General features: G+C 41.2%; 1 protein-coding gene across 1 annotated transcript in view; it reads right to left on the bottom strand.

Annotated features, from left to right (window-relative positions):
• Positions 1–1,532: 1,532 nt before the first annotated feature.
• The window catches only part of MUC2 (mucin 2, oligomeric mucus/gel-forming), a 58,715-nt gene continuing 43,431 nt past the window's right edge, over positions 1,533–16,816 (bottom strand). The window contains exons 32-48 of the mRNA XM_065594052.1: positions 15,332–15,500; positions 14,266–14,513; positions 11,898–12,081; positions 11,532–11,733; positions 10,736–10,914; positions 9,946–10,015; positions 9,503–9,603; positions 9,334–9,365; positions 8,778–8,958; positions 8,464–8,568; positions 7,782–7,822; positions 7,042–7,161; positions 6,446–6,544; positions 5,658–5,786; positions 4,706–4,745; positions 3,489–3,618; positions 1,533–1,997 (exon numbers count right to left, since the gene is read on the bottom strand). Of these exons, the coding sequence (XP_065450124.1) occupies positions 1,748–1,997; positions 3,489–3,618; positions 4,706–4,745; positions 5,658–5,786; positions 6,446–6,544; positions 7,042–7,161; positions 7,782–7,822; positions 8,464–8,568; positions 8,778–8,958; positions 9,334–9,365; positions 9,503–9,603; positions 9,946–10,015; positions 10,736–10,914; positions 11,532–11,733; positions 11,898–12,081; positions 14,266–14,513; positions 15,332–15,500 (2,280 nt within the window). The 3' untranslated portion in view covers positions 1,533–1,747. The remainder of the gene's footprint in view (positions 1,998–3,488; positions 3,619–4,705; positions 4,746–5,657; positions 5,787–6,445; positions 6,545–7,041; positions 7,162–7,781; positions 7,823–8,463; positions 8,569–8,777; positions 8,959–9,333; positions 9,366–9,502; positions 9,604–9,945; positions 10,016–10,735; positions 10,915–11,531; positions 11,734–11,897; positions 12,082–14,265; positions 14,514–15,331; positions 15,501–16,816) is intronic.

The raw sequence follows: 16,816 nt of genomic DNA, 5'->3' as shown, positions 1-16,816 counted from the left end.
ATGCCAACTCTGTCCACATATCTATTCAAGTGACATCATCATAGGACCTAATCACATCAGCCATACCATCAGGGGCTCGTTCACCTGCACATCTACCAATGTGATATATGCCATCATGTGCCAGCAATGCCCCTCTGCCATGTACATTGGCCAAACCAGACAGTCTCTACGCAAAAGAATTAATGGACACAAATCTGACATCAGGAATCAAAATACTCAAAAACCGGTGGGAGAACACTTTAACCTGTCTGGTCATTCAGTGACAGACCTGCGGGTGGCTATATTACAACAGAAAAACTTCAAAAACAGACTCCAACGAGAGACTGCTGAGCTAGAATTGATATGCAAACTAGACACAATCAACTCCGGTTTGAATAAGGACTGGGAATGGCTGAGCCATTACAAACATTGAATCTATCTCCCCTTGTAAGTATTCTCACACTTCTTATCAAACTGTCTGTACTGGGCTAGCTTGATTATCACTTCAAAAGTTTTTTTTCTCTTAATTAATTGGCCTCTCAGAGTTGGTAAGACAACTCCCACCTGTTTATGCTCTCTGTATGTGTGTATATATATCTCCTCAATATATGTTCCATTCTATATGCATCCGAAGAAGTGGGCTGTAGTCCACGAAAGCTTATGCTCTAATAAATTTGTTAGTCTCTAAGGTGCCACAAGTACTCCTGTTGTTCTTTTTGCGGATACAGACTAACACGGCTGCTACTCTGAAACCTTCATTTTATACTCATCAATAAATTCAGTCAACTAAACTAGTGTGTTACTGACTTGCGCAATGTCTCAATGCTTTAGACCATATTCTGGGGTCATTACTTTTCTATTTACTCACACTTTTAAGTCTAAAAGAATTTGCCAGAATAAGGAACTGATGAAGGATTTCAGGATTTTTCATCTGCCTTGAAAATTATCTCTTCTAATTTGTTGGTAATATTGAAGGTATTCAAGTGGGAATCTCTTGGATGTTGCATCCGAAGAAGTGAGGTTTTTACTCACGAAAGCTTATGCCCAAATAAATCTGTTAGTCTTTAAGGTGCCACCAGACTCTTTGTTGTTTTTGTAGATACAGACTAACACGGCTACCCCCTGATACTTGGATGTACTTAGTTGAACATCAAGCCAAACCAGGTTGTATATTGTATTAATTCATGATGAGTAGGTTAGGCAGAGGTTACACAAACATAGCTGGAATATGATAGCTGCTTCTGATGTTGCACAAATAGGCATTACTGCTTTTTTCTATCCCCTCACCCGCAATTAAATCAATGCAAAGACTCCTGCTGACTTCAGTAGGAGTTGGATTGATCCTTACAGGAGGCTTGTCGTATGCAGTGTTGTTGTAGCTCTGTTGATCCCAGGATATTAGACAGACATAGAGAGCTTAGAGAGCCAAAATAGTTATTCAATTGACTTAGAAAATCTGGCACTTTACTGCTTAGGCCTGGGACAGATCTCCCTTCCCTTTAAAGCCCTGAAGGCTCAAGAGTGCTGGCGAATAAACACAAAGAGCTCTCACGTCTGAAATGAATTTTTAATCATTTAAAGCAAAAGAAACTAACTTAAAACTAAACAAAAGAGATACAAATAAATAGAGCACAATTACAAATAATCAGAGAGGGCACAGAAGAGGAGGAGGTGAGAAAAGGCAAAGCATTGATTTATTCTTGGAAGATTAGACTGGTGCATAGACCCTCCTTGTACTTTTTTCTGTGCGCCATTACTTTTCTCCCCTTCATTTCAATATTTTCTGAATGGCCCGCTTGACACGTTCGATGGCACTCTGTTCGTCACTTTCCTTTGACTTTTCTGAGGAGCTGGGTTGTGTGCACTCACTGTCAAGACATTCACAACGGTCCACGTGCAGGTACTTGTGAATCACATTTTTCCCGTCGGGGCATTGCAGTAGAACTTGCTTCTCGCTAGTCGCTGCCTCCCTGCAGCAGGAACACTTGTGCTCCATGGAGTTGGCCTCAGCAGAGTATCTGTTTGTTAGTGTGGGAAAAGATACCGTTACACTTTGCCATAAGCTGGCATGCAGTAGAGAGAGAAAGAGAGAGAGTGAAATGAAGTACAATGAGCAATTTTGGTGAATAAGCTGCTGTAAGGAATTGGGAATAATATGTAAAAGGGGCCCTCTGATGGTGTGAGTTAGGGGAGCTGCTCCTTTAGCCCATCTGGCGGAATGCTAGGCACCCAGGTTCAAGTATAATGTCGTCTGCTGTTTTAAAAACCAAGCCATCAAGGGCAGGATATTGAAAAGGGCTTAAGGGAATTAGGCACCCAACTCCTATTGGAAGTCACTGGGAGTTGGGTGCCCAATTTCCTTAGGCCCCTTTGAAATCCTTGCCCCAAACCATTTAAGTTAGATACTTTCTGTTCACAGCAATCAGATGTAGTGTAGCCAGCTTCAATATAAGCCTCCCTGCATCATCCTTCCAGTGAAACCAGCCCTAACCATCCTGTAAGGCTCAGCCTAACTTAGACTGTAAACTCTTTGTGTCAGGGGCCATCTTTTTATGTTTATATACAGTGGTTACCCCATCGGGATCCTAACTGGGGCCTGTCAGTACTGCAGCAGTACAAATAAATAATCCCCATGAGGAATTTGTAATTCATTTTCCTTATTGATTAAACATGGGTTTTCCTCCAGATAAGGGCTGCCAATTGTATTCAGTGATAGGCTGCAAAGGATCATTCCAGTGGGAAATTACGGTTATAGACTTCATTTGTCAGATGGGTTCAGCAGCTGTATTCTAGGTTTCTTGCTAGGTTTTAGCAGCTGTACCTCTGGTTTCTTCAAAGTTCTCTCACTCCAGAGCAATGATGCTAACTCCATTATCTCAGGAGTCACGGACAGCCCTTGAGCACACATTTTTTTCAGTTCTTTATACAAGTGTCTCCCTCTGAATCCTTCTTACAAAGTGTATTTAAATAAAGTCTCTCTCTTTTCCCTCCTCCCATTATATGTTCATCATTGGAAAGTAGCTTCTCTGCTGTTGAAGTTCAGACATGGCTACCATTGGGATATTTCCTGCAATGGGAATGAACTCAATGCCACATATCCAAGTTGCTCTAACACAAATGACAAGTGAGCTGGCTAGGGTGACCAGACAGCAAGTGTGAAAAATCGAGATGGGGTGGGGGGTAATAGGCACCCATAGAAGAAAATGCCCCAAATATTGGGACCATCCCTATAAAATAGGGACATCTGGTCACCCTAGCTGGCTCTCGCTTTGTAGGCAATAAGGAATCAACACAACTCTCTGGAAGCAAAGATGCAGCCCCCTGTGTCCCTTGGCTTTGGACTTCATTACTAAGGTGAATCAACCCTTTAGCCAGTTTCACCAAACCAGTTACAAATTTCAGTACTCATGAGACTGGAAGTTGAGCCAGTTCTAGCTCTTCTACCATTCTTCAGCCTGGCTATGTATTGTCCCTTTTATAGAAACAGTCTCCTTGTCTGATTTACTTACAATGAGAAGGTTCCGCATGATCCTTCACATTGAGTCAGGTAGACTTTATCCACAGAACGGCAGCCCTTATGGGTGATATAGTCCTCGATATGGGTGACAGAACATGGTGATGGGCTGTCGCGAGGGATGCCTGTGGGAGAAAAGAATGGTAATGCCTTTCAATCAAATGGCTCCAAAAACACCATGCTGCTTCATCACAGGCTGTGAGTCATTGATGCTTTGAAACAACTGTGTTTAATACCCAAAATAGCCAGAAAGGCCAAACACTTTAGCACTCAGCTTTACCCCTTAAACTTTAGCTCTCTATTGATTGCCTGGAGGACAGACTGTCTATTGAACATGTCCCTCATTGGAGCCACTGAATGGCAAAGGAAATGATGAAACAAGCGAGGAAGAGAGAGAATGGCTCATTTATCATATATTATTTAGGTTTATAGAAAATCAAATTATGTGAGAGTGTTTGGGAGTCTGTGGAGGGAAAAGTGAAGGCTGATTAAATCAAAACAATGATTTCAGAAGGATTACTGTTTGGTGCTATCCATGTTACTAGTGTCCAAATCAGTGCTGAAGTGCATGTTTTGCCAAGCCACATGCAGTAGCCAGTTATTAGAGATGTGTCAAATAAACTGCTGGAGGGAATTGTAACATACCAGCTTACAGGGCAGAGTTTCAAACCCAAGGCCGAAAAGAAAACTCTTATAATTCTTATCTAGATACTTCTATGGCCTACTTCACTGCATTAGGCACTGAATTCAACAATTCAGAAGGGAAAGTGCAGAAAACCCCCCAAACATATAAATACAGTAGGTGAGCTACATTAGGAATGTCTTCCGATGCCATTGAGTTAGGTCCTTTCCTTCACCTGCTTTTCCTGTCTCAAAAGGCACTTTTGCGGCAAAGCCCACTCTATGGCAGCACCGATTTATTAATAACAACAAAATCTGCTACGTGACCACATACTCAGCCAAGGCCTTTTCTGCCAGCCTACAGTAACAAAGTAATAATTTACTTTTCTCAGCTTAGACTGAAAGCTGCTTGAGGCAGAGTCAGTGTCTGACTCTGTTCTGAGCACAGTTTATGTGCTCCACAAAATAACTAGTGTGAATGTACGTGCATCTATTTAAATTAATATATATTAGCAATAGCTTTTAGATAGGAAAAATCGGTCCCCATTTTGTTTTGTAGTGACTATATGGACACTGGGTAATTATACTCACATATTTTACAGCAACCATCAGGCAGCAGTGTAATAGTGCCCTGAAAACAAATCAGAAAAAAATATCTGTATTATCAAAATTATCTGTATTTTGAAATTTTCTGCATGCACAGTGGGGAAAAATAATTTGTTCCATGACAGGAATTACTGGTTGAAATTGTGTGGCCTGTACTATGCAGATGGTCTGATTAGATTATCATGATGGTCTTTTCTGGCCTTAATATCTATGAATTCACAATGGAATCTGTTGCAATATGTAATTCTCTGAAGAAAAGGCTTGTGACATATAATGGTCACCACTTACAAATTACTGTTTACCATGAATTCCATGCTGTTTAATCTGACATACCACAGTATTTCCTAATACTTTCAATAGGAAATAAGTGTGGGGTAGCCCTTATTTATTGCAATCACTGTGCCTACAGGACACTCATGAAAATATGCTGTCTCATACAAATTCGATCCTGCAGACTATAGTGTGATAGGACATTATAGCACACTACTGGTCAATTTTTAAGCCATGGGACACTAATTACCTACTATAAACCTCAGAACTCATCAATAAATATGTAGTATATGCACCATATGTCCCTTTTTCGGATGGAAGCATGCTTCAAGTAAATTAGTGCAACAAAAAATCATAACCCCCGGGGCTTAAATTCTTATCTACTATTTCCCGGAGCCCCTCCACGCCCCTCCCCATTTGGGGCTTGGGGCTTCAGCCCTGCAGGAGGTGCCGGGGCTTCAGCCATGGGGCACACCAGGGCACGCTCCACAGGTTTGAAAATATTTACCAGAGCTCCACTCCAGACAGCGCCGGCTGAATTTGAGCCCCAATAATAACAATTATAGCAGCTCCTCTGCCCAGTCGTGTCTTTTGATAGTAAGGTGGCTGGATCAAACTAAAATGTGTTGTCATAAGGGATGAGGGTGAATGTCCCAAATTTACTTACAGGTTTACAATTCTCCTCATTGAACGATGAGCAGGTAATCTTTGAGGTGGAGGAGATGAGCCGACCGTTGATCGACACACAGCTATAAACGGTGCAGTTGTCATTTGGATCGTTTTCCTTTTTATTAGGCTGTATACAAAAAGGAAATTCCGCATACACGGAAGGATTCATAATGGGCTTAGACAGAAATCTTCCTAGCCCCTGAAAAAGATTCTCCTAATTTCTCAGCATAAAAATACTAGACAAATAACTGCCATGGTTAGCAGGGTAGTGACTGTATTGTGGGGTTCCATGAGTGGAGGGGATCTTTGGAGCTCCATAAGGAATTTTCCTTGGGAAAGAAGAAATCCCTGTGTGGGACCTAGGGTATTCTGGAGGTAAGGAAAAATAAGTGGGTGAGATTTTGATTAGGGATGATGGGTAAACTGGTAGATATTAAATAGGAATAGCCCTTTACTCAAAAAGGGCAATACAGTTGAATCATGTTCAAGCTTTTCTGGCACCTTTCCACTTCTTTGTCAAAAAACTGCAAGAAAGGCTCTTCTCATAGAATTTCTGAGAAAGGTTGGAGATCTTGTCAGATCAGGCTATCTTCCAGATCAGAGAAATTCAGACGACTTTCTTTCAGATGAGCAGCTGAACTTTCAAATGCACATCTGAACTTAGCCACTGAACCTTTCCTTTCCCCCATCACTAACTGACATGTCTTTCCTCCCAGTTAACACTTTGAGGAATACAATAGGAATGCTACATGTTTGGTAGACTCCTAAGAACAGCAGCACACTTACACTCAAGATGACGACGGTGCTGTCAGGCTTATTTATAATACACTTGGTCTGCACGCATTTTGGACAGCATTCCCCTTTCACATCTTTAAGTTCAAATCCCTAGGAATTAAAAAAGCACTAGGTTAAAAGTGTCCTTCAGAAACAAACAAAAATGTAATAGTCTGAGCACCAGATTAAGGCTCTCTGTAAAAACCCAGCTAAATAGCAGCACTGATTATGGTTTTAAGGATAATCTACATCTGTCACGTTTTGTAACAGATGGAGATCACCAGGTGAAGAGAAAAGGGATAATGAAAGTAGAAAATAAAAGGAGGCAACAAAGGCATTATAATAACTACACTGTGCTTAGATGTCACTTTATCTTCAAAGCATTTTTAAAAACATGGTTAGCTAATCCTCACAACATGACTATGATGCTCATGAGTATTATTATTGCTATCCTTAAGATGCAGAAAACTGACTGCCCAAGGTGAGCCAATGTTAGAGCTGGAATTAGGACCTAGGAATTCCTTTGCTTAGAATATACCTCTCTCAATCATGGCTACTTTTCAAGAAAACATACATGATTTTTTTTTTTTTTAAAGTTTGTTACTTACTGGCTGGCACCTTTCATTGCATGGAATGCGCTTGCATGTGACAACATTCAGACCAGTACTGTTCGATTTATCAGTGCAGACACAATTTTGGCACTTATCAGCAACGACTGGGGAACCAGGCTAGATTTTTTTTTAAAAAAGCAAGAATTCTGGTATCAGCAAGGCGTGATGTGTAGGAGAGACATATCTCTAATATCCAATACTTCCCCCCACAAACAAACATCCACTAGGGAAACATATAGACACAAAGGACAAATATTCATCTCATGCATTATAGTGCATACGAAGTGGGTAACTTAATACCTGTCTGTATTAAATAAATAAAATAATTACTGGAGCCAATAGAATTATAGGGGTGTAAGTCAGTACAAAATGTGGCCCTTACCCATCCCTTTTTATTTGTGACAGCGAGGCTTTAGCATAGTGCAGCAAAGTGCTGATGTTAAATGTGCATTGATTTTTTAGGGATATGTACATTGTGTATTAAAAACAAATCTTTACATCCATGGTGCTGCTGCTTAGAACCAGTGCTTCATTCTCTCTTACATGCAGTAACTTTCTTTGAAAAGGGTTAGGCTTCGTGTAACAGATAAATCCCTGACTGCAGTTTGGGGACGGGGGGATCTCTAAAAATGAATTGTACCAAATGCAAACTGCCTCAAAGCACTTCAATTAAAGGATGCTCTTGGGACTCAAATGTTTCATCCAAGAGTCCTTCTCATGAAGAAATGGAAACTTACCATGTACTCAGCATTCCCAACCACACAGACCTTCTTGGGAACTGTGAAATAAGGCAGAAGTTGTATGGTTATACATGCAAGGAAAGTGCCAAATTTTATTATCCCAGTCATGCAAATTTCCTCCACAAATAATCACAACACAAATATTCAAAAGTATCACCCAGATTCCCTTTTTGCAGTGCAAATTGTGCAATACATGGACACAAATATTTGTGTACAAATACAAAGGTACAATTTGCACCCGCAAAAGAGAAAGACTGTCTGGTTTGAATATCTATATCCCAGGTTTTACATCCCAGGATGTCCACTGGATGGTTGCAAAACGTTTCCTGATATGTTTAATTGGAACGATCCAGTAATGATCATCTGCCTTTCCAATCGCTAAAGTTCATAGGGACAATTTCTTATGGGAGGACTGAAGTCCCGGTCAACAATCCCACTATTCTTACATAGGAATATAACCAGAAATATATGACCTGACCAGGGTGAGCTATACCTAATCCACTTTGCACCACCATTTTCTCAGCTACCACTTGGGCTCGTCCATGGTAGCGGCCTAGAATTTAAGCCTGGTTTTGTTGCCTCCTCCAAGAGAGAAGCACACAGTATTGGCTACCAACCTTAATGCTCAAGCATGTAAAGTGCGATACTGACTGTTCTCATATATTTAAAAGCGACTTACCGCACTCATACGTAGGACAGCACTTGCCAGTGGCAATATCAGAAACAAGTTCGTAACCAATTTTACATTTAGGAGGTATGGTTGTGCAAAAGCTCGCATTGCATCCTGCAAAGGGAAAAAGCCAAGAGAAATGTAAAATAACAGCTACAGAGAGAAATATGCCACTTGGCCAGGCTCAGTCCAAGCATTTAGCTGGCCTGGGCTTCACAGACTAATCTCAATTAATTTAACAAAAATGAATAATACAACTGTTATTACAAAAGAAAGTTTGAGGGACAGAGGAATGCTGTAAATGAAGCAAAAGGGGAACTTACTGCAGGAAGTTATGCTGCAGCAGATGTTGTCAGGATGGACTTCAGTGACCTCGTAAAAGCCTTCATCACTGCAGCTTGGTTTATCCGCTTGCGCTGGACATTTGAGGGGCTCACAGCTAATGCCACTTCCACCCTCCAGGCAAATGCATCTCTTACAGTCAAACTCAAAAACTTCCCCAAACTGTCGTTAAAGAAAGAGAAGAAAGCAACTGAATGAATAGTTAGAGAATAGAAAGAACATAAATCTGTTGTTTTCAATGGGCTGTGCTGTGTGTTTAAGTGTAAGCATGTGTACATGTATGTGTTAGGAGGGAGCAGAGTGGAATTATAAATTTACTATTTTGTAGTCTGGAAACTGATTATCAGAAGCTGTCTAAAGACAATATCTCCCACTAATGTATAACTCAAGCTGAGATAAATATAAATCAAGGATTTTCAAAATTCCACTCACCTACCAAATAAGTGCATGGATGAAAACCTGGGAGTCTATACAAAACAGGACCGATATGGAGGAGACACAAAATACTTGCAATGGAAAAGCAAATGTGTAACATACCTTTCTTGGTTCATTATCTGGTCCAACACACCCTGCAAACAGAGCAAAATAAATTTCCATTACCACTGATACGATGACAGGTAGCCAGATTCAGAACTATATTGTGCACATGACCTGGCAACAACAAAAAGGAAATGCACATGCATTTAAATATGGTAACACAACCTACCGCAGGTTTTTACACAGACATCCACACCTCCACCATAAGGCATTGTTCCAGCAGGACAGAAGCAGCCTTCCACATGACTGGTTTGGTTTTGTGCAACTTGGCTGTATGAGACAAAAAAGACCACCATTATCATCAATGACACACAGTGGAAGGTTGGCCAAATATATTTTATCCAGAAATGTATGGGCAAAAGAAACTGCACATGTGAAATTTACAGATTTTAAATCATCCTGATTCTAATCTTCGCTTATTCCACTATACAGTGTTTGATTCAGCTGTATGAGAGGATACCAGGGCAGATACAATGATAACCAGTTAAAGGCTGTCTCTAAGATTTCTATTTTAAATCAAGATTGTTAAATTGGATATTCCTCACTTCTCTGTGGATTATCTATCAGTGGGTAGTTGCAGGGGACCTGACTGGCAGGAAAGTAACTATTTACCTTGACTTGCAGGTCACCTCTTCAATAGGACCACATGCTTTGTATACTCTGTGTGATGGGCACTTAAGCGCTTGAATGGAAGAAATACAAAGAAAGAAATATTTCAGCAAGACCATCATAAGGAGGCCCAGCAAGTGTACACCTTTTGCAATCTTCAAACAAACATTGGAAACAAATAGATTTAAAAATATGTCAGACTCATTCAATAACATTGAAGGTCTGACTGAGAACCATAAAAACCCAGAAACTCAGACTTAAGAGGGAAAAATCCATCCATGACCCCTCCTGCAAATAGACAGGTATTGCACGGTCTCTGAGTGGTAGGTGATTTTACACTAAGTAACATATGCAAAGCAACATCTCATCCTGTTGTACCAGGGTAAGGACAGGATTTGATCTTCTGAATACAAATACTTTTGTTTGCTAGCGTTTCTTAGAACCACATTTTTGAAGATGGGAATGCTCCCACGCTGCACCAGCAAAAAAAAGTTTGTCTCCCATTAAATATGTAGATTCACCCATTGTGCCTGCAAAATCCACACACGGGGCACACAGGCATTTGCTCAAACAAATGTAGAGCATTTCACACACAATGAGCACACATGCATTTTTACAGGCTCATCTATTTCCCCCACCTTTGAAATCTGGCCTGTAAAATTATTTCAATAAAGCTTTTGGGGTTTATTACAGTCATTAGCGACTTGGAGAGCCAAGTAACCCATAAACGGAAGGGGAATAGAAATAGAACCTAATAGTTCAAGTTAAATGGCAGAAAAATGTCTCTACTTACGGCAGATATCACGGGTATGGCCTCTCCAATCAACACAGACCCCCTGGTCAGCGCAGAGAGCAGCGTAGGTTTGCAAACTTGCACACTCCAATTTAGAGTTGGGAAGAGCGCAGCTGTCAAAAACACAGGCTGCATAGTAGTGGTCAGGGTTGACAAAGGGATGGCATGCTTTGAACGGGCTAGAAGCAGAAACATGTATCATTATTAGTTACTGAATGATCTGTGCTCATTTTAATATGCTGTATGCCATATTTTAGCATGATGCTATACAGGAAGATTTGAACAGGACTCAATGATAAATAAACATTTTGCTGGAGTGCAGCCTTCCAACCCACTTAGACCTTAATCTTTAGACTATCCACCCACTACTCTCTCTCCAAAATAATGCTTCCCACCTAGTAGCTGCAGGAATATAATTTTGCGTAGCCATGAATTAGAGTTGTGGATAAGACTTGGTTGGAATTTCCTCTTTTTGAAGCCACATCCTGAAACTCAAGCACAAGATCCCTTTGGGATCTTCCGGGGACCAACATCTACTGAGAGAGCATGGAAAAGGAGCAAAGTGGAAAGGGCTGGAGAAGGCCAAGGGAGCCCAGAAGGCTACGAGAGGGCCAAAGAATCATTAAAGAAGGCTGAAAGGCAGTGAGCAAATTGCAAAGATTAAAACAGATTAGGAGGGAATGGAAAAGAGGGAATGGAAGAGAGAGAAGGAGCAGAAGCAGCTACAAGAGACGATGAAGCAACACCAAATATTTGCATTTCAGATTGCCACCGTACACACGTCTAGTATATTTACCCTTCTTTAATGAGCTTGCAGAGATCAGATGGTTTGCAGGATGGTGGGGTGATAGGAGGTGCCTCTGTAGTAGTTAGGGATGGAGAGCACTGTGGCTTTTCGGGGTCATTAATCACCCAATGATCTGCCATGGTTTCACAGTTACCTATGATCTTTCCACCTGGTAACATGCAGTCATCTGCTGTGTTGTTGGTACAAGTGCCTACAATTGACAAGAGGAAGAAGAATTCACACACAAATCTTCACTATCTGATAATCATTGTATTTCCATCCATCACAGAGAACCATCATCACGTCTCTCTTACTGCCAGAGCTTACATTTAACTTTTTGTATTTCATTCTAAAAGTAGAAAAATAGATCCTCACCGCACTGTCCTTGGGTGTTGTTGCCAAACTTCTGGTAGGGCAATCTAATTGAGAAAGTCAATCCATTGTAGGTTACATTTACCCCAAGTTCAGAAATTTCCACTACGTGATTTATGCCTGACTTAAAGATTCTCACGCCGTATTTTTTGTAAGGTGTAGCCACTTCCTGATTGTTTACCGTCACCTATTGTTTAAAGGAAAATGGAGAAGAGACATACATATTGTATGATGTTCATAAAAACAATCTATCCAACTTACATTGGAGATACAATGTAAAGGAAAGTAATGTTGTGTTTATGTTTCAAAGCTTCCTTGCTTTCTATTTCTAATGAGCTGTATGTTTTTGTGTATGTGACTGAAATGTTGAACTCTTTCTTTAAGACCCAATGAAGGGGTACATCAGCCTGGGGATACATTTGCAGAATTTTGGATAAATTAGGATGGAATTTAGAATGCAGCCCCTGTTAAACATCATAGGAGATGCATGCTACATTTTCACTGCACCTGAGCTGAAATTTTCTCTCTCTCCCCAAAAGCTCCAAAGAAAGGGAAGCCTTGGATCTACATTTGTTAGAAAATGGAATTGAATGAAATATGGGAAGAAAAAAATCGTATTTACTAATTCAGAACCGGGTGGTGGGCCTAGTGCAGTGGTTCTCAAACTATGGGGTGGGCCTCCCAAGGGAGATGCAGGAATATGTCAAGGGAGGTCTGTGGGGAGGGGGGGTGTTGTTTGTCTTTTAAATGCTCAGGCTGTCAACCCTGGGTGGCTGGGGCTTGTGTGGAAGGGCCGTGCACACCTGGGAGGCGGGGATAAAGGGGACAGCCAGAGCCCCACCGCCCAGGCTCCGGCTCCCCCCCTACCAATCCCTCATTGGGAAGGAGCCCATGCTCAGGCTCTCTCCCCCATCCCTTACATGGAAGCAGTGTGGCTCAGGCTCTCAGCCCTGGGGCAGCAGGGCTGTGCCTGTCAGCCCCCCGGGTGGCAGCAGCAGCACAGAAGTAAGGCTGGCAATGGGGCGCTAAGTCTGCGGTGAAAAGTGAAAACAAATACCACTTTTCACATCGCCTCCCTTACTTCTGCACTGCTGCACCTTTACTTCTAAGTCTGCTGTGAAAAGTGATATTGATGAAAATCACTTTTCACATTGCCACCCTGACGTCTGTGCTGGTGCACTGTTGCCTTCCAAGCTGGGTGCCTGGCCAGTAGCTGCTGCTGTCTGCTCTACCTTCAGAGCTGGGTGGCAGTACATGTACTTGTGGGGAGGGCGCGTAAATGACTACGGACATACAAAGAAGCTGGACCCGATCAAACAAGTGTGAGAACCACTGGCCTAGTGCATCCCCCTTAAGTTCATCTAGGACTGATAAGTTTTGCTCAGTCTCAGAAGGCAATGGGGAATTTAACCTATGTTGTAGTCTTGCAACACTTTATCTGTAGTAATGACAGGTTTCAGAGTAGCAGCCGTGTTAGTCTGTATCCGCAAAAAGAACAGGAGTACTTGTGGCACCTTAGTGCCACAAGTAATCCTGTTCACTTTACCTGTAGTTGCACCTCCAAAATTCCCCACCTTAATAGTCCAAAAGTCAGCAGAGAGCTGCTGATGGAAAATAAGGAGGTGAAGAATCCTAAAAGTAAGTACTTCCAACACATTTTGAAGACAACAGATTATATTACATGCTACAGCCTAATCCTTGGAACATGGGGGCTAAACGATGACATGAAACTGATGACAATCCTTCACTTGAAAAATCAGAAATGGAAGTATCTTAACCCATCTTGAGGTGTGACTACGATCACCAAGCCATTGGCCTGTTGAGGATGTCTTTTAGAAACATTTTGGTCTACTACTTTGATTCCCATCTCTAATTCAAATGTGCCCCCTTGTTCAAACCCCAAAATGATCCAATGCCCTCCCTCAATCCTGCTTTACAAGGGCAATGGGATGATCCTTGCTCATTGGAAACCCTTTGATATACTATAATATTTATTCTTTTGGGCTGTTATCTACATTAAAATCCTTAAAAGTCATAATACAGTATTTCATGTTATGTTGTCAGATAAGATGGATTCTTCCTATAATCCATGTTTTGAAGGGTCAGGGGAATGGAAAGATCTGAGTTTAAAAATGGGATGAGGGGGATGATCTCTTTCTATATTCAGATGAAGTAGTGTCCCTATAAAACTCCTTCAAAGCAACTCACAGAACAATTATCCCATTTTCCTAACATTGCTGCCACCAAAGTTATCAGGTTTGAGTGCCACTAGCATATAAAGATGTGAATCTGATTAAGCGAGGGCAGGTGTAGCTGTATATCAATATCAGTCCGAGCATGTACATTTGGTTTATTAGTCACTTTCCAATACCTGTACTTTGAGAGGAAACATTGTGATAGTCTTTATGTGCACTTCCTGGGTCTCGTGTCTCACGATGAGTGTGCGTGGACAGGACACTCTGTCCTGTGCAATGCAGTGATAGTTGTCAATGTAGACCCCAAAGTTGTCAATCTTTTTGTTAATCTCTTCCACCAGGACATACGTACAATTCCCTTGGTAGCTATAGTACTGTCCATCAAAAGTCACATAATGTGGGTCTCCCCAGCCAGTGCAATAACCTACCAAGAGATTCAGAGTTAGTTTAGCTGTATATGGTAACATATAGAAGCAAAGCTGGACTATGAATAAAGTCTTTAGTAAGTGGAAGACCAATTTACCCTACTAGCACTGGAGTCAAATAGGAACGAGAGAACCTGAATGAAGTGAACTACAGATAAGTAAAGAGAATTAATCTAAGGCCTCAGTTGGACCCAAACTGGAACTTTTTTCATATTTAAAGAAGCTGACCTGTTTCTTTCTTTCTCTCTTTCTCTGTTCACATTCTCCATTTTCTGGATCTCCAGATTTCAGACAGGACGTCAAACATTCTCTGAAAAAGGCTATTCTGCTATTTCCTACCAAGTTGAAATCAGTAAGTGCCATTAATCTCACAAGTAGGCCAGAGCTTTCTGGATCAAAGAGTTCAAGATAATTTCAAGCAGCTGGCTCAGCATCCAAACTTAGCAACTTGGACTCATCTTTAATGTAATCATATAGGGCCACATTCCATCACTTTTCTCCTGCCATGTAGTACCTTACGCCAAATTGTTTAGATGGGACTACTTGTGTAGTGAGCTACCAGTCGACATGAGTAACTAAGTGATAGAATCAGGTCTGTGTAGATTATATCATAAAGAAAAAATTGCCAGAGCCAAACAATTTGAAGAACAAAATATGAATGCATTTGCAAGTGATACTACAGGTAAGACTGAATTGCATTGCTAAGGATATGAGGGGCTAAACTTGCACAGCACTTGCCCCCACTACAAATATTGTAGCTCTTAAAACTATTATTGGTCCATCAGAGATAAAAATATCCCTCCAAATATATACTCACAGTCACATTCCCAGTGCCAACAGCATTCACCCTGCACCAGCACAGGAGTGAGCCCATTGGTACAACTGGGCTTAGGAGGAAGTTTACATTCAGTCGTAACCAGCTCCCATGTTTTGTTGTCAATGCATATTGCCTTGGTGCAGTTACATGGCCAGTAGCTTTCACCTGGCTGGATTTAAGATGGGGGGGGGGGGGGAAATGGTGAGATCTACAATGAAGGAATCAGACTAATAAAGGAAAAAAATGATTTCTGGATATTGTACACAGCTTTATATTGCTAACATCTTTATCCCAAACAAATATTTCAAAGTGCAAATAAAGCACCACATTCAGTACCATCATCGAGGTCTGTAAAATGAGATTGCTGCATTGTTAATAATTAACTGTAAAGGATTTATTATGAGTACAATGCTAGTCACCAAGGTTTTATTCTGATTTCCCTTCCCTGGGTCACAGTGTAAAACAGCAGCTGCACCCAAGTTATTGACTACTAGCAAAAAGTAAAGGTGCAGGTGAATATGCCATGCCTGTAAAAACTTTAATAAGTCTTTAGTGCAGTGATTCCAACCTTGTGCTGCTAGAGGCAAATACATCCCTTCAGAGCACTTCACGAGGCACTACCTAAATTTGTTTGATTTGAGCTCCTCTTGCTATCCCTGGCTTCAGAGGCCTGCTGATCAGAGGAGTGGTCCCCATGCAACCTGATGCATGCAAGGCAGAGCACAGAGGCAAAAAAGAAAATGAACTGGCATTCTGGTAATTCTGGTGCAATGTCCCGAGATGTTCACATCCATGCATCGTGACAATACAGGATGATGTTACATTGTCAGTATGTCATAGCATGGTTATTTTTGTCTCCCTGCAACTGCATTTGGTGATGAAGAGGATCTCTGTCTCTATAAGGCTGAGCACCACTGTTTTAGAGTAAGACATTTTCAACTGATTAGGAGACAGCAGCCATGTGTTACAGATTGAGAAGGTATTGGGCCAATCTAGAGAGGGGCTGAGCTATTGATTTCAGTGGGAGGTGCAGGTTTTCAACACATTCTCTGTGCTATTCAGGATATGGCCCATTAAATCCAATCCAGGATACAATTTCATGACTGATTTGCGTTGGTAGATGAGTTAATACTTTGGCATAATCATTCTGACAAACACTAGAAAGATAAAGAGGAAGGGATGGAAGGTGGAATTTGCTCCTGGTAAGAGACCTTGTGGTCTCCCTTTCACCAAAGCTCCTTCCCAGCTCTGCACTGTGATATAATCCCTTGAAGAAATGCCAGTTGAGAGCTTATTTCAAAGAATGTTATGAGTGTCTAAGCTACCATAATGAGAGAAAGGGTCATTGAGTGCCATGACAATAGCCAAGAAGTTAATATGACATAGATGGAAAAATCTTTATATACCCAGCATAGCAGAGGATCACTATGTTAATGAATGAATTAAAATATCACAAGATAGCATCCTCTAAATTGCATATATAGT

Source organism: Chrysemys picta, chromosome 4 (genome assembly GCF_011386835.1).
Source record: "Chrysemys picta bellii isolate R12L10 chromosome 4, ASM1138683v2, whole genome shotgun sequence".
NCBI classification, from domain to species: Eukaryota; Metazoa; Chordata; order Testudines; family Emydidae; genus Chrysemys; species Chrysemys picta.
The sequence above is the reverse complement of the archived record's forward strand: the minus strand, read 5'-3'. Positions and strand labels throughout refer to the sequence as shown.